This window comes from Helianthus annuus, chromosome 7, assembly GCF_002127325.2.
Source record: "Helianthus annuus cultivar XRQ/B chromosome 7, HanXRQr2.0-SUNRISE, whole genome shotgun sequence".
Lineage (NCBI taxonomy): Eukaryota > Viridiplantae > Streptophyta > Magnoliopsida > Asterales > Asteraceae > Helianthus > Helianthus annuus.
This window is the reverse complement of record NC_035439.2, coordinates 51,486,416-51,511,243: the sequence shown is the minus strand read 5'-3', so window position 1 is coordinate 51,511,243 and position 24,828 is coordinate 51,486,416. Positions and strand designations below refer to the sequence as shown.

At 37.6% G+C, this 24,828-nt stretch overlaps 1 protein-coding gene across 1 annotated transcript; it reads right to left on the bottom strand.

The window, feature by feature from the left end:
* Positions 1–15,976: 15,976 nt before the first annotated feature.
* On the bottom strand, positions 15,977–21,193 carry LOC110875556. The gene is made up of 2 exons (XM_022123753.1): positions 19,657–21,193; positions 15,977–19,539 (listed from the first exon to the last, which is right to left on the bottom strand). The coding sequence occupies exons 1-2, from the start codon at positions 21,191–21,193 to the stop codon at positions 15,977–15,979; spliced, it is 5,100 nt and encodes a 1,699-aa protein (XP_021979445.1).
* Between the last annotated feature and the right edge of the window lie 3,635 nt (positions 21,194–24,828).

The following is a 24,828-nucleotide window of genomic DNA, read 5'->3' as shown; positions in this document are numbered from 1 at the left end:
TGCTATGTATGTCCATTGTGTGCATACTTAGTATATTGTTTTTACATCACATTTTATGCTATGTATGTCCATTGTGTGCATACTTAGTACATTGTTTTACATTGCATCTCTGTTGTATATGTTCCCGTAACATATGGACACATTGTTTTACATTTCTGCCTTGTATGTTCTTTTAGCATACTAGGTACATTACTTTCATACAACATGTTTACATTTGGTATAACACTTGGTCTGTAAAAACGGGACTTATATACATTCATTAACATTAGCTACGCCGCTCGGTAGTAAGTAATGGTACCATAGGACTTGACAAATCCCGTTCCTGACATCCTAGGTTTGTTTGGGTGTAAGGAATGACTGAATCCGAAAACATTTTCACTTTGATAACCTTTACTCTAAGGTTATCCTGCTGTCTCAAGGCTTGAATGTATGCGTTTAAGATACCGCATAAGTGTTTATATCAGTATAGCATGCATTTCCACAAAACATAACTTTGATTTACACCAAGTTTTACTTCAATACTTTGTTTTGTGCATTTTCACCTATGGTTTAGTCGATACATTTCGCTAGCCATACATATCACTTTGGTTATACATTACATGATTTACATTTTGACATAAACATTTTGACATGTTTTTCAATACATTTGGCAATTGGTTTAAACATAGACGTTTTACATTGGTGGTTTATTTGGGTAAGTGATTTAACTAACGAGGCATGTGTAATATCATAGAAGCATGGTGGATACGCCGCTGGTACTTCCTATATATAAGGGTTTGTATGATATTACATATCGTAGCGTTGTTTAAATCATTTCAGTTTAGACATATTTTTCACAAGACATTGTTTTACAAACAACTTATTTTATACAAACTCGTTTTTACTTGGTTATTCGTTTAACCTTACATTACTCTTTTACATATCATCTACCTTATTATCGCTTTTCAAATATTTTATAAAAGCAAACACTTAAACTTGATTCATGACTAGTTTTCATTAAACATTTTCTTAAACCTAAGTCATGAATCCTATTTTCACAAAACCTATGTACTCGCCGGCATTTTTATGCTGATGTATTTTCACATGTGTTTCAGGTGCAATAGTTGATGATATTTGATGATGATATTGATGCATGCTCACATAGGATTGGACGAGGCCTTAGTGACAATAAAAGATGCAAGACTAGTTAAATTTTGTTTTACTACTTTGTTTGTTAAGACATTGTAACTCTTTTAGTCAATAAAACAACATTTCAATTTTCCATGTGTTATGAAACAATGATTCTGTTACAACACTCCCCGACGTTTCCGCCACGTTTTGTTGTTTTACGTGGTCGGGGTGTGACAGAAAAGTTGGTATCAGAGCTCATGGTTATAGGGAATTAGGTTATTAGTAACGCTTTGACCTAGTCTATAACCTTCCTAGGACCCTAACGCGAGTTACTTACGTTTAGTCATAAAACAATACTGTCACCTATCCTTAGGCGACAACCACGACAAGAACATAAATTTCAAAACCGCTTTGAAAACTAATCATCTGTTCTAGGATGATTGATTACTAGGTTTTGAACCCTCTAAATTTTCAAATCTCGTCAAAGTTTGGGTCTTATAATGTGAACACATGCAAACTGGAAGAGTGAATGCCTGTACTCTGAGTTTTCTGTCTAAGGCTAGAGTGTTCGTACAAATCCGCAGTATCGGACCAGTCACTCTTACCTGGGAACTCTTGGGGTGAGTGTTCACTTATAGGCAAGCATGTCTTCAGCGATACATTATTATGACCCGTTTGCTTTGATTTGTCACCGTCTCATTTGTTTGCCTTAGGTAACATGCAAATGATCGCAATTCGTATGCTTTGCCTTTCTGTTTTGCTTATCCGATAACATTTCATTTGTTTCTTCCTATATCTTTCATTTTCTTCTAGAATGTCTCTTTACCTCAGCAACGGTCAAATGTCCGAGCAAACAGCCAAATTTGCCCAGCAAATAGGCGAGGTAATCTTGAAGTCTGTGGATTTAGGTATCGCCATGTCTCGTCTAAAAAATGGAGCCACTCAAGAGTCACCGAGGGAAGCAGAAGTCGAGCCTGCACCAAAATCAAAGAAGCGTGAAGCTTCAAGGAAACCCGCTGCTGATGCATCAAATCAAACGGGACCTAGCCAAGTGGCGACACCACTAGCTAAGAAGCCCTACAACGAAACTGCACCGATATGCAACAAATGTAATTGTAGGAACGTTTGCTGACCCGAACGAGTCGTTCAGAGGTTATCTCTTGCGTTTCAGATGCGGAATAATAAGAAATACAAGTAGAAGTAGCTTGTTCTCCTTTTTAACTGCTTGTTTTATTGATATCAAACGTTTTACAGCTCAATCGTCACACCGGCAGAGCTTCGGCGTGGAATTTCACATACACGTTATAAGGATCGCTCAAGCAACACCTATATATAGGCCACTAGGTCCGCTCATCTGGCACATGTCCGTAAGAGCGAACCAGACAAGTTCGTATAAGCGACCCACACATGACTAATAAGCGACCCAAGACTTCTATGACCCTATGAGCGATCCTAGCCTATAAAACCTATAGATACTCCCGTTTTCTCGTAAAACGTGCCCTATGCTATACAATACGATATAAGACCTGATCCTAGACACCTAGACGTAATCAACAGATGTAGTGCACTAACAGACTCCCCCTCAGATGTTGATGGAGTCGCCAACACACCTTTACTGTAAAACTGTGTCTTCACTTCTGCAGTCTAGATCAGTCTCTGGGCTTTCTCTTTCTCTCAATCTTCAGAATCCCCCTCTCGATTTACTGGCATTCTTTTGTTCTTCAGTAACATCTTCAGGATCGTTGTCTGATCTTCACAGGTTTTCGGAATCAAATAACCTGGCTCTAAAAACACTTTACTTCTCTTGATCAGATCTCTTGATTCCTTAAATTCATTAGAATCAACAATAAACGTGATCTTCAGTTCAGGATCAGAATCTGTCTCTACTAATTCTTTCAGGATCGATCAGCCTGACTCTAACAGATCTTTAGGAATCGAAACTTGGCTACCTGTACAATCTTAACCCCGAAATAAATTTCTTTCACAAATATTTCAAACAATTTTGTACCATCTCATGACTCTCATATGCATTAAACAATCATATAATTGTGTACCAACACAAACTCTCTCTCAACTATCTATGATGAACCACTTAAAGAAAGTTAGATTTAACAAAAACAGTTAGATATACACAATCACTCCCCCTCAAATGCTGTTCATCATGTTTAGCACTCGGAATTTTGAAAATCAGTTTTTCAACATCAGTTGTCGAAAATCTTTTTTACTTTTTCAAAAAAATATGCTAAAACACACACAAAATCTTTTTGGATTTTCTGAGAGATATTATCTGACACCACTTGAAAATAAAACATATAAAATGTAATATTTACAATCAATATTTTTGTGAGTTCGTGCAAGAGGATCATATCAGTTCATGAGACAACTCACCAACACCGTTAAGCTTGATTTCATTTTAAGCATTAAACAATTTACCTAGATTGTTAGTATATTTGTCCTCTTAAATTTTCAACACAAATTTCAATTGAATCGAGATATGATATTAATGTTTTAGAGACTTAAACTTAATTGTGTATCACTCCACTTGAATATACTACTGTATCTAGATCCCAAATATTCAGTCTTACAGGTGAGTATACCACAGCTGATATCTGTAAAGGGGTTAGGTGCGAAACCGTGAGAGCTCAGGTCAGAACTTCCGTTCAGCAAAGAGATGACGGCTCGACTTTTGGTGGGTCCCCTTTAGAGGATCTTTTGAATTACAACAGCAATGACTATCAATTTTATTGTTTAATCAGATTGCTGAGGGCGACGCTTTTTCAAGCATTTGCATAAAGTATTATCCGGGGACTAGGTCAGTACTTCCATACAGCAGAAGTCCCGGGATAATACCCCAGATATCACTGAGCATAAAGACCTAGTATCTCAGAATATGGGACCTTTCAAACAAGATTTCAGGGGTTACCCATATATTCAAGAATAGTTACCCACAAATCAAGCAAGTTTGAATTTAGATTTATATCTCGTTTCAATTTACTAAATGTGCGAAAATCTACTGACATATCCGCAGCAAGATTGTTTAACACTTTTTAAACTTTTCAATTCTTTAGCATGCCGTGATAGTCCACTGATGTACTATCATTTCCTCTTTTTCGCAACAAAACTCATTTTCGAATTTTATCATGTTTTTGGCTTTTTCAAATTTTCAAATGTTTTTGGATTTTCTGTGAAATTTCCCTACTCCCCCTAAAATGCAAACACATTTTAAAGAAAATTTGAAAACTTCTAGTTGACCCATTTGAAAAAAAAAAAATAGAAAACAATACAAACTGTACAGAAACTTGACAACTGACATCGAGTCACATCAAATCGCCATTCACTTAGCATAAACAATCTGAACTCCCCCTATCACAAATCATTTTCTCATTTAGATTTCAAAACACTTAAGTTTGTTTTAATCAAAATGACTTTTCCGGAAAATGAATTTGCGTTGATAACAACCACTTGTAGGTCTATCTTTTAAAAACGGGGATGTGGTTCATCATCTTGTCTATCTTTTGCCATGAATAGTAAATCAAGTACAATTTAATGTCCCTGATTTACCATTTTCATTTAAGAACCTTCTGTACTACTTGTAAATGTAACCTCTTCAAAGTATACAGACATCTCAAAATTTAACCACAAATACCACTTGTGGGATCAAGATTACCACTTGTAGATACCCAATCAAGATGCCACCACTTGTAGGAATGTTACGTCTACATCACCACTTTACCAATCAAGATGCCGATTCCTGCTTCGCAATTACCAACCTGGAAGCTCCGGCGTAGTCCTTTCACCTGCAAAATCCAAAACACTATTCAAAATCTTTGAAACAATACTATTCAAACATTAGAAATATGCCGATTCCTGATCCACGATATAAACTTGGGATCTCCGGCGTAGTCCTAAGACTATCATGGAAAACAAACTTCCAACCAAGTCTTTTCAGACTTGATGGCCTTTAGTTCCTGAGCTGTAGGGTTGTATGTTGCCTTTTTAGTTGCATAAAAATCTTTTACCCCCTTAGCTCTCCCACTCAACATTTTCCCAAAATCTTCTTAACATTCCCGTTGAATGTTTTCTCGACATCAAATTCATTCTTTTCTTTGTAAAACTGATTAGAAATCTCAGTTTTTCCCACTTTCTTCTTTACTTCCTCAAACTTCAATGATGGAAACTTCTCATCATTCACTGAGATCTTCTTCTCAATCTGTGGCTCTTCTAGCTTTGTGGAACCAGATTCATCGCCGACATTCACTTCACCTTTCTTCGCCACCCATACCTGGTTATCTTTTCCTTTCTTTTTGTAAAAATTCTTTTCCGAACACTCGCCAACCTCAAATTTTGAATTTTCAAAAATTTTAGAGCCATTAGTTGGTGTGTCAACATCAACAACTTTCTTTTTCAACTTCTGAGAAACTCCCTGTTTTGATTGTGCACTTTTTGAGCAATTCCATGCAATGTGACCAGCTTCATTGCATCTATAACAGGTTCTTGTCTCTCTTAGATAACATATATCAGCTCCATTCTTCTTTCTCTCAGCAAGAAACTCTTTATTAGACTGTCTCCAGAACGGTTTCTGTTGTTCCTCCTCAGCACTTCCACCTGATACAAATTCAGATTTTGTTTTAGAATTTTTCATATTTTTCATTTTCTGGTGGAATAAAACCAAGACCTTTCCTTTTATAGCTACGATTCTGATCAGGTTTCTTTGGAAAACCAGGACCAGAGTTGTAACCTTTTTTCTTGTTTAAACGTTGCTGAACTCTAGAAGTATATTTTTTAGATTTTTCAAAATTTTTCAAAACTTTTAATTCTGGAATATTCACCTGTATAAGTTTGAAAGTTTTGTTTATTAGTTCCGTTTTAATACTCATTATTGGGAACTCTTTATTGTAATATAATTTGTCTGAACCATTCAAAGTATACACTACTTCGAATGTTTCATCATTCAAATCTGCCTTTGACAATAAAAATTCTTTACTATAAGACCGTTTTTCCGACGAATTTTGACTGTTGACTGACGACTTTGACTTTCCAGATTTCAACTCAGACTCCTCATCAGTATCCAACACCTGATCGACCACCTTTTTAATTAACTCAGACTCATGATCGGTATCGGACGAGGTAAACGTGACATCGATGTTGTCTGGTAAAATGTCAGTTGTGTCGGTTTTTAACTTTATATTGACTGCTTTCTCCAGTTGCTCCTCATTTGGTTTCCTAGGAGAATACCCATCCCAAATTGGAGGCGGACACTTGTTATAGCTAACAGTCGGTTTCTTACCACAGTCTTTCTTCTTCTTTGGCTTCTCGTCTTGAAAAGCTTCCAAACCTGCAACAGTTGGATAAACATGATCAATGAGATAATCAGAAGTAGTATAGCTTAACAATAACCGCCTAATTCTCTCATTTTCAATTTTTTCAGTTTCCAACTCTTGCTTCCATTTGGCGCTCTCTTCAATGTAGAAATTTATAGCTTTTTGCTTTGACATTAAAGTTGCATTCATCATTGTCAGCGCCTGTTCTCTTTCTGAGTTTGTTGTTTGGAGACCAGTTACTGTTTTGTTCAACACGTCGTACGATTCCTTCACATAATTGAGATTGAACAATAACTGCTCCTTCTTTTTCTCGTACTTAGCTATGATGTCATCTTTTGATGCACAATCCTTACAAGCTTCCAAGCACTTCTCACACGGCTTGACCACTTCAACAATCTTCTCAACTTCGATTGTTTTAATAACTTCAACCACTTTTTCTTCTTCAATCACCTTTTCTTTTTCTTTCACAACCTCAGTAATCTTCTCAGCAACATTCTCAGCGTTTTGAATATCATCTTCAGATTCAGCTTGTTGTTTCCTAGCAGCTCGTTTCTCTTTCAGTTTCTCCATTCGTTCTGCAAAATAGAAATGAAAACTTTTAGGAGAAAGATGAGATTTAGCAACATTCATATGTTTTTCTTCCTCAACATCACTGCTACTATCAAGTGGTGACTGATCAAACTGTACAGATTTTTCAGAATGATCATCAGAAACACCAGAATCAGACGGTGTTTTATCAAATACAACTGCTTTTTCTGAAACAATTTCATTCTGTACACTCTCATCAGAACTCGATAAACTCTCATCTAAAACCTGTAAAACTTCATCTGAACTTTCAGAAACATCCCCAGAATGTTCTGAAAGTTTATCAATACTGTCTGAACTTTCAAATAACACAGACATTTCATCTTCACTAGACACATTCACACCAATCGATTTCATCCAAGTAGCAAACAAATCTGGCTCTCGAACGATTTTGGCAATGAAAGCTTTAAATTCTCCCTTCTTATCCACAAACATATCCCAACTGAAACCTTCTGGTAGTTTCTCATCATCTTGATCGATAATGCGTCCTGCTGTGGCTTCAGATGATATGTAATCACTCCAGCTGAAATCTACCAAACATGCTCTCTTGGGATCTTCAATCTTTCTCCCATGAGCTGTCTGAGGTTCTTGGGATTGGCCAACTTGCTGATAGATAGCTTTGCGGTAGTAATCATCTTTCCCAAATGGATTCTGTGCTCCGCTAGCTTCTCTTCCTTTGCACTCCCGCTTGAAATGGCCTTTCTCCCTGCAACGAAAACAAGTAACTTTAGATTTATCAAAACCTAAAGTAGATACATGAGCATCAAGAAAGTCATTTCTCCCGGTAATGGTTTTGAATTTCTCAGCTCGTCGAAGAACACTAGCAAGACACCATTTGATATCCATGAGTTCCATTTCTTCAGCGTCTATTTGATCGTAATCCTCTTTGGTGAGCATAGGATTTCCGATCCGACCAGCAACAAGACCTTCATAAGATAACAGAACTGAACCCAGAAGTGCCATGTGGTCTTTAGCAGTGTCTTCAGAGAAGCTTTGACCTTCTGGAAGGTTGAGAGCTATGTTGCACTGAATTATATATCCATTTCCGGTTTTTGTACTCTGAGACTGAAAGCTTGTGTTAGTCTCTTTCGGATTCACACTTGGAAACAATGAAAACCCGCTGCTGCTCTTGTTTGAACCCTGATCAACTTTATCTGATGAATCTCCAGCACTGAAAGCGGTTTGAATCTTTGGACTTCTTTCGGCTTCAGAAACTGGAATACTACCTTTATAGTACATTTTAACATCCTGTTGACCACTCGGGTTATTCATCCTGGCAATCTTCTGCTGTTCCAGATCCTGTCCCTCTATTTTCTCAATAAACTGACCAATTGTTAGTTTGTCATAAACACCCGTGTTTTTCAGTATCATCAAATACGTTCCCCACTCTTTCTGAGGTAACGCATCAGCCAACTTGTCAACCCATTCCTCACGACCTTTTTCAACTCCCAACATCGATAACGATCGCACCAAGTGACGGTATCTCTCAATTAGCTTTTTAGTATCCTCTCCCGGCAAACTGCTAAACAAATCAAATTCTTTTTTAAGCAATGCCTTCTTGCTTTTGATCATACTTTCACTACCCTCGAATTTTACTTTAAGAGCATCCCAAATTGATTTAGCAGTTTTGTCGTGCTGTAGCAAAATGAATATATCTTCTTTAATCGCCTGCTGTAACAGACTGATCATCATTTTCTCTGCTCTGTACATTGCACGTTCTTGTTCTGAGAATTCGGATATTTGTTTAATAACTTGCAATTCTGTTCGAGGCAATGTGTATTTTTCCAATATGCACTCCCATGATCTGAGATGATTTGCTTGAACCCAGTTTTCAAAGCGATCTTTCCACCCGTAGTATTCTTCAATACTCATCAGTTTCGGGGGTTTCTGGGAGGTTCCCGTCTCGTTTTCAAGATTCATGGCTTGAGCAATCGCAGCTGGTGATGACGGTGTTGCAAACGCATTGTAGAACTCGGAATCCATACTGTCTTAACACGTTTTTCAATGCAGATGACAGAAAAGCGATCCAAAAATATCCTTTGGAGCGGTCCAGTAACAATGTCCGTTCGAGCGAACCAGAGACTGTTCGTTTGAGCGGTCCAAGATTGTTTGAATGAGCGGTTCAAGATTGTTCGAAAGAGCGGTTCAAGATTGTTCGTTCGAGCGGTCCAAGATACTAATTTGGAGCGAACCAGAACTAAAAATATACGAATAAGCGGTCCAAAACGTGATCTAAAAGCGGTTCACGATGACGTCACTTCGAGCGGTCCACATTACGAACATGATTTGACCCATAAAAACTTCGAACTTTGGCTTCAAACTTTCCAGGGTTTATCTCGATACTATTGAGCACAATCTGTGAAAAATTGAGCAAATTCCGACCGTGAAATCTTCCCGAATCAGAAAAGAAGGTGTAGAAGTAAGAAGAAATGATGATAAACAGCTACAATCTGCAGAAAACCTCCTCCCAAGCTCTGATACCACTTGTAGGAACGTTTGCTGACCCGAACGAGTCGTTCAGAGGTTATCTCTTGCGTTTCAGATGCGGAATAATAAGAAATACAAGTAGAAGTAGCTTATTCTCCTTTTTAACTGCTTGTTTTATTGATATCAAACGTTTTACAGCTCAATCGTCACACCGGCAGAGCTTCTGCGTGGAATTTCACATACACGTTATAAGGATCGCTCAAGCAACACCTATATATAGGCCACTAGGTCCGCTCATCTGACACATGTCCGTAAGAGCGAACCAGACAAGTTCATATAAGCGACCCACACATGACTAATAAGCGACCCAAGACTTCTATGACCCTATGAGCGATCCTAGCCTATAAAACCTATACATACTCCCGTTTTCTCGTAAAACGTGCCCTATGCTATACAATACGATATAAGACCTGATCCTAGACACCTAGACGTAATCAACAGATGTAGTGCACTAACAGTAATGCACACCACTTAGCTCACCTATAGTGTCGTTTGTGTGCATCATGTGGGCAACTTGGTCACCTGGCAAATGCTTGTCGATTTACCCCAAAACAAGGTGGTCCAAACCAACCTCAAGTAAATCCTGCACAAGCTCGTTCTTGCTACAACTGTGGCGAAATGGGCCATTTCCAAAGGGTTTGCCTGAAGATTGTCAATACAAATCCAACCCTTGGATGTGCATTTTCCCGAGCAAAAGATGTTGTTGTCTTATGCCTTTGTTTCTTCTGTTTTCTTGTATTGTGAAACAATCTGTTTTGTTCATAAATAAAAGTCGTTGTTCGCAATTCTGATATACAAATGTAGTTACATGTGTGTATGGCATTTCCCTATGATACCTACATCAAGGAACTATGCTCTTTACAAACTACTCTTGTGATTCTCCCTTTCAAGTGATCGTTCATGATGTCCTCGAAAATTTAAGTACTCGTTTCATTCTAGGAGACAAAGTACAAGAAATAAAGCGAAATTTTGAGTAATCGTGCTTTTTGCACATCTGTGCCTTTGAATCCTTGGTTAGATAACTAAGGGTATTTTCAAATCTCATACCCATTACGTTCTGATTTTTCAACATGCATAACATAAGTTTTCAAAAACAACCTTCATGATTTCAGAATGTTATTAATACAATATAACTACTTATATCAAGTGCATGATTTAAAAAGCATCATTCATGTTTTCAAAAACCTTATACATAATTTCAAAATTCATCTCGCATGATTTTAAAACATTTTTATAAATATACCTACCTAATACACCTACTTTATGTTTTCAAAAGTATTATATATAAGGTTTCCAAAAACATTGAACACATTTTAGAACCCCATGCATAGTTTTCAAAATATTTTCCTCATACATTGACTTAACCTTCAAATTCCACTTCATATGTCGCCTTGGCATATCTAGCATCTCAACTTCATAAGCAATTTTACTTCATGTTTTGACTTAAGCACACCCAGTGCAAGATTTCAAAACATCTTCAACTTCTAAAATCCATATGGGATCTTCTTATCATTACAATTAGATCCTTGTGCATAATTATCATTCAAATCAGAATCCTTAATTGGATTCCTTGTGTACCTTAATTCGAACATTTCGGTTCCTTGCAATCGAAATCGAATTTCCTCTTAAGATCTATCTATATTCATAGTTAGATTCTTGATAATGTTTAAAGTACCAAATGAAATCCACGGAATGGATTCCTAATGTGCTTTAAATACTTGTGCGCAATTGGCAAACTAATGACAAATTTAAAAATCAAGTTAAGCAATTATGTGATTATGTGTTTATGCACCTTGTGTTTTCTTTTATGCATTTTGTGTTTTTGAATACTCTGGATATTTGTTATCCAAATCATCGTAGAACCTTTCATATCTTCATATGAGGGATTCATAGTAGGACATTCAAAAGGTACTATCTCAAATCCTTAATTGGGCTTCTACGTGATAGTCAAGACCCTTGGATTATGTAGTACCATTCCATGAGTCAAAAAGGACCCTTTGAGTGCTCTAGTCAAAGGATTGATTTAGAATCTGGTTAAGAATGACATGTGATGATATAAGCTGAAAAGACTCCTTGGTGGTCAAGAGATCATTATTGACTCAATTAAAGAGGACCCCAGTATGGTCTAATCACAATCATCACAGGCTCGTTCATTGTTTTCCTCCCCTACACATTCTAAGATGCACTACGTGACTATGCAAGGAATTACGTAATTATGGATGCATACATAATTACGAAGTTCAGTGCACGGAAACCGCGGTAAGACTTATTATGTGTAAGAACCAATAGTGGCAACCGTAACAAAATGTGAACAATGTAATAGAGGTACGGTGGACGCACCAATAATGCTTTATATACTTGTATATAAGTGACCCTCTCCCGTTGCAAGCATGATGTTATTTAAGGTTACTAGAAGTTCAGGACTCTAACCAGTGTTGTTCGATCTTTTCAACTTCATGTTTCAAGCTCTCACAAGTTTCCTCTAAATAAATTTCGGGACGAAATTTCCTGAAGTAGGGGAGACTGTGACATCTATGTCTCTTCAACCATAAAACAAATACCAAACCAATGAAATATTGTATTTCATAATTTTGGATTTGTAAAAATATGTGTATCATTTGCACATATCAACTCTTGTTCGATTTCGGGCTTTAGATCGCTTTCTGGAGGGTTATAAGCGCACGGATGCGTAAATATAACCAGTTTAATGCAACAAACACTCCGGAATAGTGACATAGGCTTAACATACCTTAAATAACCTTTACATAACTTAGAAATAAGTTTTGGAAGGGTTGGTATGCCGAAATCAAGTTTATTCGCTTGCAGGGACTAAATTCGACAAACAGCGAAAGTATGCCAATTTGAACTGTAACGTGTGACAACTGTGTTCTGTAATCTCTGTACAATGTAAAACAATGGTGATTATCAATAAAACAGTGTGCTTTAGTGTTAATATATGTGTATTTGTGTTTGACAATTTTACAATTTGATTCGATTTCGACTTCAAACTTTAAATCACTTTCTGGAAGGTTATACGCAAACTGGTGCTTAAACGCAATCAGTTTAACGCGACCTACATTCCGGAACTGTGACGTAAGCCAAACATACCCTAAATATCCCTTACATTACTTAGAAATAAGTTTCGAATGATTCGGTATGGCGAAAACATGTTTATTTGAACTAAAGAACTAATTACGACAAAACTGCGAAACGAACGTTGGTGACCGCCCGGATAATATTTAAATCCCACAAAATATTCTGTTATGATTAAAATCTTATTTTAATCAGGTTCGTGTTGAAAAATAAATTAAAACGCTTAAAAACGTTATTTTCCAAGTTTAAGCACGTACCGCGTGTTTCTGCGCGACACAGTGCTTTTACTGAGAAACGCGGACAACGCAGCCAGTCTTGACAACTGAAATTTATTTCAGTAATATTTTGGCAAGATTATTTTTATAGAAAAATAAAAATAATTTTGAACGCCATAAACCGGGATTTAAACGCTAGATAAAATACCCGGTATCTAGTTAAACACCTGTTTTTATCTAATATACCATCAAAGTTGCACTCTAAACCCCTCCCCCATATACATTTACGGTCACATTGATGTGGCCCCCACCATATATTTTCAAGATCTTGCAAAAAATCTTTCATAATCCATTCATATCTTTCTTGGATTTTATTTTGATTTCCTTAGATTTTTTTAGATCATGAAAATCTCTATAAATGTCCTACACAATCCTACAAGATCATTACAACACTCAACTCCTCTCTCTCTCCCCCTCATGACCGTCCACACCTCTCTCTCTCTCTCTCCATATCCATATCTTCAATCTTGTTCTTGAGAATTCATCACCATTTCAAGCTAAATTCAAGTTAGTGTGAAGATCCAAAGGGGTTTCCAAGGTGTATTCAAGTGATTTCAAGCTTTCTATCATTAAAATCTCATCCCACAACCTACTTGAATCTTGAAGGTATAACATTTATTTTTTTAAATCATACTTTTGATTCTTGGTTGTTCTTGATGATTTGAAGTTCTCTTGAATCTTGGAATTTTCACTAAACTTGAAATCTAAAAGAAATGGGTCTTGAAACAAATAAAAATGGTGGTGATATATATGTATGTATAACCGTATATATATATGTGTGTGTATGAGCCTTGAAGTTCGATTTCTTGTTAAATACTTGTTTATGTTGTTGCTTGTTCTTGAATGATAGTAAAATGCAAGTGATTAAAGATCTATATATGATATGTTAAGTGTTCAAGTATATCAGCAAATAAGCATGAATATAGCACATATTTGATGCATCTAAACTCATATAAAATGTTGATATGCTTTAGACACTTGTACATGAGAATACATGTTGATTTAAAGCTCAAGAAGTGATGAAAAGGGGTTGTATGACAAAAATATTTTTCAACAGGTTATAAACACTAAAAATAACATTTTTTGGTGTAATATAATGGCATAAAACTTTGACATAGGTTTGGTAGCATTGCATGTCGTACATATAGCTTAAAAAGTGATAAAATATGTGAAATTTGCATGATTTATATGCTCTATTTAAGACCTGCACTATTGTGAGTATAACCATTATTTTATTCAGCAAATAACATGGGTTGTGTCAAAATTTCAAGTCGTGTCGATTTGGGATGGTTCGGGTAACGTTTGATGCAAAACTATGCGGTAAAACGGTTAAAAATCGCCTTTTCGGAGGATTTTTATTAAACTGTTTTTGATCAGTAACCAAACTGATATTTTAGTAAAAAAATAAGTATTTTAACTTATATTAAGTTTACTTGGTGTTCGTTTAGTCATACGTGGCTTCCGACGTCCAAAAATGTTACCGAAACGCTAAAATAAGTGTTTTTCAACATAACTAGAATGGGTTGTTCATAAGTAAATTTAATGTGTCACAATGTGCTATGTGTTTTACAATATGTGTATGATGATGTGTTAGTGTTGACAAGATTATGCATATTACGCTTGAGTATATGTATATATACAAATACACCAAAATAATCAAAAATAATAACTTTTCGAGAAAACTCAAAGTTATGTGAAAATTCTAAGTATCGGAGAAACTTCGGTATTTATGTGAATTTGGATTATTAAAATCATCCTTACTTTATTTAGGACGCATAAACAATTTGAGAGATTGTGTTAACATTTAAAAACGCACCCAAGGTGAGTACATAGTCCCCTCTTTTACTGTTTTCAATTGTTTTGGGGTGATTCATATGTACAAAGCGAATTTCAAAGTTTAAACGATGACTTCAAAAACGATTAAGGTGTACACGACTTGTTGGTTGTAATTACATAACGAATGACATTCATTAGCATTGATCAAGCCGACCAGTATTAGGTTATGGCACCATAGGATCTGACAAATCCCGTTATTGCACTGCACCCATGGTTATGTGTGGGGGTTGTGGGTAACGACTGAATCTGATAATTGTTAACTTACCCTTTGGAGGTTTGTTAATGCGAAAACGAGTTGAACAATAAACGAGTCACACAGGTTTGAATGTTATTAGCGAGACGACCAAAAGTAGTTTCACTATTAAAACGAATACGATTTTGGGACGAGTTAAACGATTTGAAACGAGATACACGAGGTGAAACGAGTAAACGATTTGGGAATGACTTGGAAACGATGTTAAACGATTTCGATAAGCGATTGGTTTTTGGTTAAGTGTTTGGATAACGAGACGGGTGTAATGTGGTGAAAACATGGTAGATACGCCGATGGTACTTCTTATATATAAGTGTTTTCATCATATTACATATCGTGGCGTTATTTAGTTCACTTGGGTAAACGATTTTGAAACGATATCACACAACGATGTTTTTCTAAGAGATATAAACTATGCGAGTTTTTAACGAGTTTTTACAAGATGTTTTACAAGTTGGTGTTCTAAAGCAAAGGTTTTTGGGTTAAGGATCATGGCTACGAGGTTTTATAAACTATAACCCACTTGATTCGAGTTGGTCAATTAAGTTGCAATATTATACTCTTTTCAAAACAAAGTTTTTAATAAAGTATTGCAACACTTAAACTAGCCATGAATTCGACACTCCTATAAAACCTATGTACTCGCCAGCATTTCTTTGCTGACTAAGTTTTTACATATGTTTCAGGTGTTGCTACTTGAATGACTGCTAGGATGCATGCGTCACATAGGATCTGGACGAGGCCTTAGTGACATAATAACCATGATAGACGATATAAAACTTGTTTATTCTATGTTTTTTTTGGGTAAATGGGTTACCCCGGTGAATTTTATATATCAACCAAACAATAATAAACAGGGTGTATCGAGACACCGATACACACTACTAGACTTGGCATACCAAGCCTAGGAAAGAAACACAAACAAAATTCAACAACCAGACACAACCAAACAAAACAAACAACCAAACCAACACAACCCAGAACCCGAACTAAAAAAACTAGGAGACTACATCACCCTAGCCCGGGTCTACATCCATGTTTGTCTTCGCGATCAGCCACCTATCCAAAAGCTTCCTTTGCTTCGGGTCTCTACCGGTTTTGAATCCCATAATCCTGAGCCGAATTGTATCTATAATAACCTTGGAGAGAACACTAGCATTCCTCTGCACCTGAGTGAAAAGACGATTGTTTCTTTCCTGCCATATAAAGTACGTGGAAGCCGCCAACAGAAGATTGCAAACAATGTAATCCAGGGAACTCGAATTAGCATTTAGCTCCATCCACTGCATAACCGAAGCCCATGTGTCATCAACACTCTCCATATCAACCATATTCCTAACTAGTCTCCAAACTTCTGAAGCATAGGAACATTCAAAAAATAAGTGATCCCGAGAATCACGGTCATATCTGCACAAGGGACAGCACATAAGCCGAAGATTAGTAGCACTTCCCGCTTCCCATTCAGCCATTCTGTCCTGTGTCCGCAACTTGTTTTTAATAACCAACCACAAATGAAAGGAATGCCTTGGGATGCACTGACTGAACCAGACCGAGTTAACCCAGACTACCTTATTCTCTTTGTACCGCAGATTATTCCATGCCTCCCATGAACAAAAACGCTGTAGTTTGCCTTCCCAATCTTTCCAACGAAACCGGTCTGCCGTATCAGGGGTAATTTGAATAGTAGCAATATTAATGAGAACTGGAAATGTATCATACCAAGCCTGAGGCCATCGCCACTGGCCATCTTCAGAAACAACATCAGCCACCGTTGTGCTAAGCGAGAAACCAGCTCTAGCAATATTACGAGGAGAAATAAACGAACGAAGAGGGCTGTAAGCGCACCAATTGTCACTCCATACATTGTTTTGACGGCCACTATAAATAGAACTCCAAACAAAGGGCCGTATACTAGGACGGATAGCTAACAACTTCCGCCACCCCCAACTAACTTGACCTCGGCATTGAACCTCCCAAAAGTTATTACCTTTTAACCTGTACGAGTGAATCCATTGAACCCAAAGCGAAGGACGATTAGTAATAATGCTCCAAATATGAGTTGTCAGAAAAGCTTTATTAGCATCCATAATACTGCGAATACCCAAACCGCCCTCATCTTTCGGAGTACAAACCTCCTTCCAAGCAACTTTAGCTCGAACCGGACCCTGATTCCCCCCATTCCATAAAAATCTACGTAACCTTTTCTCCAGGTCCTTTACAATACCAATAGGAAGCAAGAAAACCGAAGCCCAATAGGAATACATGGCAGCAAGAACCGAGTTGATTAACTGAAGTCTCCCTGCAAACGACAGGGATTTAGTAACCCAGTTATCTATTCTTCTTTGGGTACGTTCAATCAGAATTTTACAATCTCTAGCAGCTAATCTCGTTGAAATTAGCGGAACACCAAGGTAACGCACAGGCAACGAGCTTTCTTGAAACGGCAAAAGATTCAAAATCTGATTTTTCATAGCGGACGTAACATTGCTAAAGTAAACAGTACTCTTCGGCATGCTAGGGACCAGGCCCGATATCTGCGTAAATTTATCAAGGGCCAATTTCAAGTGCTTCACCGAGACACTATCACCATGAGAGAAAAGGAACAAGTCATCAGCAAACAAAATATTTATTATCTTCTGCTTAGAGCATTTACCATGGAACTTAAAAGAAGTATTCGTGGCAACTTGCTGAAGAATAAGAGTCAAAACCTCCATGACAAGAGTAAACAGGTACGGGGACATCGGATCCCCTTGTCTAAGACCACGCTTTCCCTCAAAATAACCGTGGAGCTCACCATTGATACTCAATGAATAGGATACCGAAGTAACACACGTCATAATCCAAATAATCATTTTGTGGTGAAATCCAAACTTTTTTAGAATAGACTCCAGGAACGACCAGCTAACAGTATCATACGCCTTCTGAATATCAATCTTAAAAGCACATCTAGGCTGACCTTTGTTAAGATGATAGTTATGCATCAATTCTTGAGTGAGGAGAATATTATCTGTGATTTTCCTGCCTGGAACAAACGCCGACTGGTTAATGCTAACCAATGTATCCAAGCTCCCCTTAAGACGGTCCGTGATTATCTTGCTAATGCACTTATAAATAACATTACAGCAAGAGATGGGACGGTAATCAAGAACAGAATTAGGAGTATCCACCTTAGGAACCAGAGCTAGAATAGTGTGATTGACTTGCTTTAACAATTTACCATTATCGAAAAAATCAAGCACAGCATTCGTTACCTCATCACCCACAATATCCCAAGCTTGCTTAAAAAACGCCGATGTGAAACCATCGGGACCAGGGGCCTTATTTTCACCAATACCAAACATAGCTTGTTTAACTTCTTCACGAGTCACTTGCCTAATCATATGATCAGCCGAATAAGAACTAAGGGTATTGAGAAACAAGTTATCATCATCTAAACTCGAAACCGAGTAAGCCGTACCCAAGAATGACGAGTAATGATCAACTAGAGCACCGGGTATACCGTCACCTTCAAACCGATTACCATGAACATCTTTTATACAACTAATCTTGTTTCTAGCGTTCCTACTTTTCACACACTTGTGAAAAAAGGAGGTATTAGAATCCCCAGCACAAAGCCATTCAACCTTGGACTTCTGTTTAAGGAAACACTCTTCATCATAAGCTGCCACCTGATAATCCCGAAGACATTTTGCAGCCGTGTCACGTAAGGTCACATCCAACGGATTAGCATCAACAAGCTGCTGGATATCATCCAGCTCCTTACGCAGCCGAATAACCTTCTCATGGAGGTTCCCTTGTTGATAAAGCAGCTTACGGAAACTTGGTTTAAGGTTCCTCATCTTTTTAACAACAGAGAACATAGCAAAACCCTCAATATCCTTCGCCCATTCAGTAGAGACAAACCTCCTAAACTCCTCCTTCGTGGTCAAAAAGTTCGGAAACTTAAAAGGCTTCAGCTTTTTACGGGTACAAGAGGCTAATTTCATTACACAAGGAGAGTGATCAGAAACCCGAGCTGGTTTAAACAAAGCATAAGTATCCGGAAATAGATCCATGAACTTAACATTACTCATAATACGATCAATCTTCTTAAGAACTCCTATCCCCTCTTTCGGTTTCTGGTTCCAGGTAAAATGCAAACCATGACTTGGAATATCCATAAGCTCAACATATTGAACACAGTCAAAAAAGTCTCTCATTCCTATGGTATGACTAGACGGCCCATATAAAGAGTCTTCCAGATTAAGAGCTGTGTTAAAGTCCCCCAAAACAGCCCAAGGCTGGTGACGAGCAAAGGCACTATGCTTGCATAAATCCTCCCAAAGAAACCTACGGTCTTGATATTTATTCTCCGCATAGACAAAGGAACAAAGAAAGGTTCTTGAATCAGCTTTTAACCGAACCTGAGTGTGAATAACCTGATCAGATTGTGCGAGCACCATGAGATCCACATCATCCTCATTCCATCCTATTATAATTCTTGTACCATGCTGACATAAACCCCCATTAGAAGTCCAGTTCCAACTCCGAAACACTCCCTTGCACACTTTATCCAAGTTACTCACATTCACATGAGTTTCTAATATAGCACAAACACTTAACCGATTCTCAGCAATTAAAACCCGAACCTCGTTTTGTTTCAGGGGACGATTAAAAACCCCTTATATTCCATGAAGCCACACTACCCATTAAAAACCGGTATAACCGGGAGTGCTTGCCCCCTCAGAATGAGAACCCTTAACATTGCTAGCCATAAATTTTGACATTTCCGTAGGTAAAGCCTCTTGAACCTCATCGCTTAGCCTGGTAACCTTCTCAGTAAATCTTTCCTGATGAACCGGAACACTATCCTCTTTTGGTTGATCAGCATCACCCTCCGAATCTAAAGCCTGAAATGAGTTTGACACTTTCACCGTTGATGGCCCACTACTAGACGCTTGGTTATCCTGTTTCGTACCAGAAGAACTAGCACCAGAGTTGTTAACTTTCGTTTTTGGCCTATACATAAATTTCTGCTTTTGTTTTTTTTGAGGAAAAACGTGTTTAGCCACTCGCCTCCTGTCCGTAACAAATCCATCCTCATCAACAACAACCTGCTTTGCCTTCTCCTTAATGTTTTTACTACACGAATCATGGTCATGACCAAACAGGCAACATGTAGGACACCTTAAAGGCTTCCATTCATATTCCACCTCAACCCTTTCCATAATGAAACCTTCCTCATCCATCTTAGGGATAGCCAAAGTAATGTGATCCTTAAGCTCATTATCAGCATTAAGTTCAATCATTGCACGGGCATAGCTACTCCTTCCCCAGTTATCAACACACATATCAGCCGTGTAAGAATCAAGCCTTTTAGGAACCCCTAGTTTTGACGCCAGCAAACTCAGACCATCATCAGTATAAACTGAAATCGGAACATTATGCAACTTTACCCATACTGGAACAGTTTTAATACTATCCTTCTTAAGGGTGACCTTAGGTGACCAAACATTCAAAAACAACGGAACTTTTCGTATTAGCCAAGGCCCACCCTCCAAAACCTTCATTAAACCATCTTTGGAACCAAATTTGAAGAAAAAGAAGCCCGAGGCATTCATCATAAGCTTTACAAACCCGAATCTTGCCCAAACATTCTTCGCGTAGTACTCAACCACAGGGAACGGTAATCTATTCCCTAAAAAATAACCATAAAGCACATTATCAAACTTATCTTGCACCTGCTGAACAACCTGTTTTGGAATAACAATGTCCGCATCCTCTCTAGTTTCCTCCGGCTCCAATAATCTGAAATTTACCTCCCTTTTGCTACGAGAAGATTGAACTTTATCCGCATAAGTGGCTGACTTATCTTGCTTACCCATATCCCAAAAACCCTCATCCAGGACATCATTCAGATTCGTTCCACTAGGATCAGCTTGGACAGGCACCGTCACCTTTTCCAATTCATCAATAATGTTAACAACCCTCTGTTCATTCCGTACCATACCACGTCTAGGCAACAACGGGTTCCCGTCAATATTCAGAGGCTTAGCAAAAGCTTTATCTCTCAAATCCTGAACACCCATCGGCTTTGAGCTAATGAACACATCCCCATACATTCTTTCTGAAAAAGACTTAAACCCTAAATCCTCCAATCCATTCTCTTTGCTAGGGTTTTCCACAGCACTACTGTGAACAGTTAATGGTGGCTTACCCCTATCATCTTTCGGAACATTATCTTTCGGGTCCATATTTTGTTAGAAAACTAAGCACATGCACACGTAAAAAGAGCTAAAAAGGTTAGACAAACCCTAATCAGCCGACAAACAAATCCTGCGCAGACCAAGAACCCTATCCGCACAAAGACAAGAACTCGAGATGGAAACAATCTTGTGTAGATGGAAACTCCAATCCGCCACCAACCAGCAATATCAACGAAACAAACTGAAGAAAGCAAGATAACCCAGAACGATTTGGCAGTAAACCCTAGAAGCAGAAAACGAAAAGAAGCAATCCTAAACCTGATTTCAAAAGATTAGTAACCACGGTAGAAGTCTAGAAACCTTACTCAGAAGGATCGACAACACCACAATTGCTAACCCAGATCAATCAAGAATAAGATCAGATTGAACGAACGAAACTAGGGTTTCTTAGGAGAGCCAAAATCGCCCAGAGCCAAAATCCCATGCCTAAAACCTGTTTATTCTATGTTAAGACAATGCAATGCTTAATATTATCAATAAAACGAAACACTTTTTGTATCCATGGTTGTGAAACGATTGCTTCTGTTACAACACTCCCCGATGTTTCCGCCACGGTTTGTTGTCCTACGTGGTCGGGGTGTGACAGAAGAAAGTTGGTATCAGAGCCAATGGTTATAGGGAATTAGGTTATTAGTAATGCTTTGACCTAGACTATAACTTTAGGACCCTAACACAAGTTTACTTGTGTTTAGATTTTAAAACAAAACCGTCACCTATCCTTAGGTGATAACCACAACGAGAACACAAATCCGAATCTGCTTCGAAAATTAATCATCCGTTCGAGGATGATTGATTACTAGGTTTTGAACCCTCTGTTTTATGGTTTTGAACCCTTCCAGTTTGATTCATATTTGGCTTAGTGCCTTTTGAATTTTCAAAATCTCGTCAAAGTTTGGGTTAAAATAATGTGAACACGTGCAAACTGGAAGAGTGAATGCCTGTACCCTGAGTTTTCTGTCTAAGGCTAGAGTGTTCGTACAAATCCACATAATCAGACCAGTCACTCTTACCTGGGAACTCTTGGGGTGAGTGTTCACTTATAGGCGAGCATGTCTTCGCGATGCATTATTTTGATTCATTTACTTTGATTAGTCACTGAGTGTCATTTGTTTGTTTGAGGTAACGAACAAATGATCGCCTTCCTTGTGTTCCGTCGATGTTTTCAATACCTTTCTTGTTTATCCGAATGTTAATGCGAACGCGAATCCCGCCCATGGACGAGCGTACAATCTGAATGCAAACGAAGCGAGGGCCGACAACGAGGTTGTCAACGGTACGTTTCTTGTTAATAATCAACCCGCATCTATTCTTTTTGATTCTGGTGCCGATCGAAGTTTTGTTTCGTTATCTTTTGAACCTTTGCTTGCGATACCTAGAACTAAATTAAGGAAACCTTTATCTGTCGAAGTTGCTACTAGTAAACCTCTTGTTTTCGATTCTGTTATTCATGAATGTCAGTTGAACCTTGATAACCACCTTTTTCCTATTGACCTCACGCCAATGTGTTGATGCACGGAATGTCTGTTGACTGCGTCTACAAAAAGTCTGAAGTCAAGATTGGTCATTGGAGGGTCAAAGTGTAAATTTTAGGCTAAGTATAATTAGGATCGCTTATTAGTAAAAAATGTAATGTGGACCGCTTATTTGTCATGCTCTGGATCGCTTATAGGAACAAGTGATCTGGATCGCTTATATGGCATGTCATATAAGCGACCCAAGATCTCTATATATAGGCTGGAGCGGTTCAAATGTTGGAATAACGTATGTGTGTGCTACGGTGCTGAAACTCTGCTGAAATTTTATCAGAAAGCAATATAAACACAAGGAATTGAAAGGATTAGCTGTTGTTACTTTACTTACGTTGATTCCGCCTTCGTATGTAAAGATGAACTACTTCGACTGACTTTTCGGGTCATAGAACGGTCCAACAAGTGGTATCAGAGCTCAGGATGAGGAGTTCATACTACGACAGCATAGATCTGCAGAAATCTCTCTTTTCTACTCACTTTCTCTCATACTTTTTCAGTTTCTAGTGGTTCCTACGGTCAAAATTGTCTGAAATTTGAATATAACGTGTAAAACACACTTTTAACAAACCCTAGAAAGAATCAGGTGAAAATACGAACTAAAAATGGTAAAAACTGGTTAAAAACTGTCGATCGCGTTTTCGGACATTGGATCGCTTATCTGGACATAACTTGCTTGGATCGCTCCAAATTCACACTTGGGATCGCTTTTTCGGACAATTTTAACTCTTTGGATCGCTCGAACGGACAACATTATTGAACCGCTCGAACGATCACATTCGGACCGCTCATACGAACACTTCTGGATCGCTCCAACGAACAAGAGTTGGATCGCTTATTTGACAGTATTTGAACCGCTCGAACGATCATTCTCTAGATCGCTCGAACGTACATACTCTCGGTCGCTTATTTGACATATTGTGGATCGCTCGAGAGGACTTAGTCATTACTGTCTGGTCCGCGTTTATGAACATATACTGGACCGCTTTTCTGTCAAACTGTTTAGACAGGATCGCTTTTGTGAACTGATATTTTTCAAAACCAAAATTTTTCTAAGTGTTGTTTGATTGTGCAGGTACGTTCACAATGGATGATATGTTCTTGAATCCATTTAGCGACATGTACGCATTCACAGGAAGTTCAGGAAACAATGATTCGACATCGAACAATACGAACTGTCACACCCCGACCACGTAAAACAACAAAACGTGGCGGAAACGTCGGGGAGTGTTGTAACAGAATCATTGTTTCACAACCATGGATTAAAAGTTTTGTTTTATTGAATTATTGAACTCATTGTTTTGGTACAACTTAGATAAATACAATAATTGTTTCTCAGTTTTAAAGTCGCTAAGGCACAAGTCCATCCTATGTGTAGCATGCATCAACAATCATCACATAGCAGTACCTGAAACATATATGAAAATATGGTACGTCAGCATAAAAATGCCTGTGAGTAACATAGGATTTTGTGTATTAGATTCATGGCTTTAGATAATATGAGAAAAGGTTTTATGTTTTTCAAAATAGCCATGAATCTAATGAAAAGTTTTGTTTCTGAAAATGTGTCGTTTTGGAAAACGGGTTTATAGTATAGACAAAAATATACTTTGGTTTTGAAAAGTTTGTACAAATAGTATATCATAGTATACTTTAGTTTTGAAATAGTTAAATGGATAGTATATCAAAATATACTTTAGTAATTAAAATAATAGTTTCGGTAGTATATCTCAAGTATACTTTGGTTTAAGAATAAAAGTATTGGTAGTATATCAAATTATTCTTTGGTTTGTAAATAGCATATCAACTATGCTTTGGTTAAAAGTAGCATATCAACTATGCTTTAGATAGTATGTCAAAATATACTTTAGTTTAAAATAACAAAGTTGGTAGTATATCAAACTATACTTTGGTAAACAGTAGCATATCAAACTATGCTTTGGTTTAAAAATAGCATATCAACTATGCTTTGGTTTAAAAATAACAAAGTAGGTGTGTTAAAACATATGTTGGATTTTTGTACATAGTATATCAAAATATACTTTGGTAGATCACATTTGAGAGCACATCAAACTGTACTTTTGTAGTATATCAACA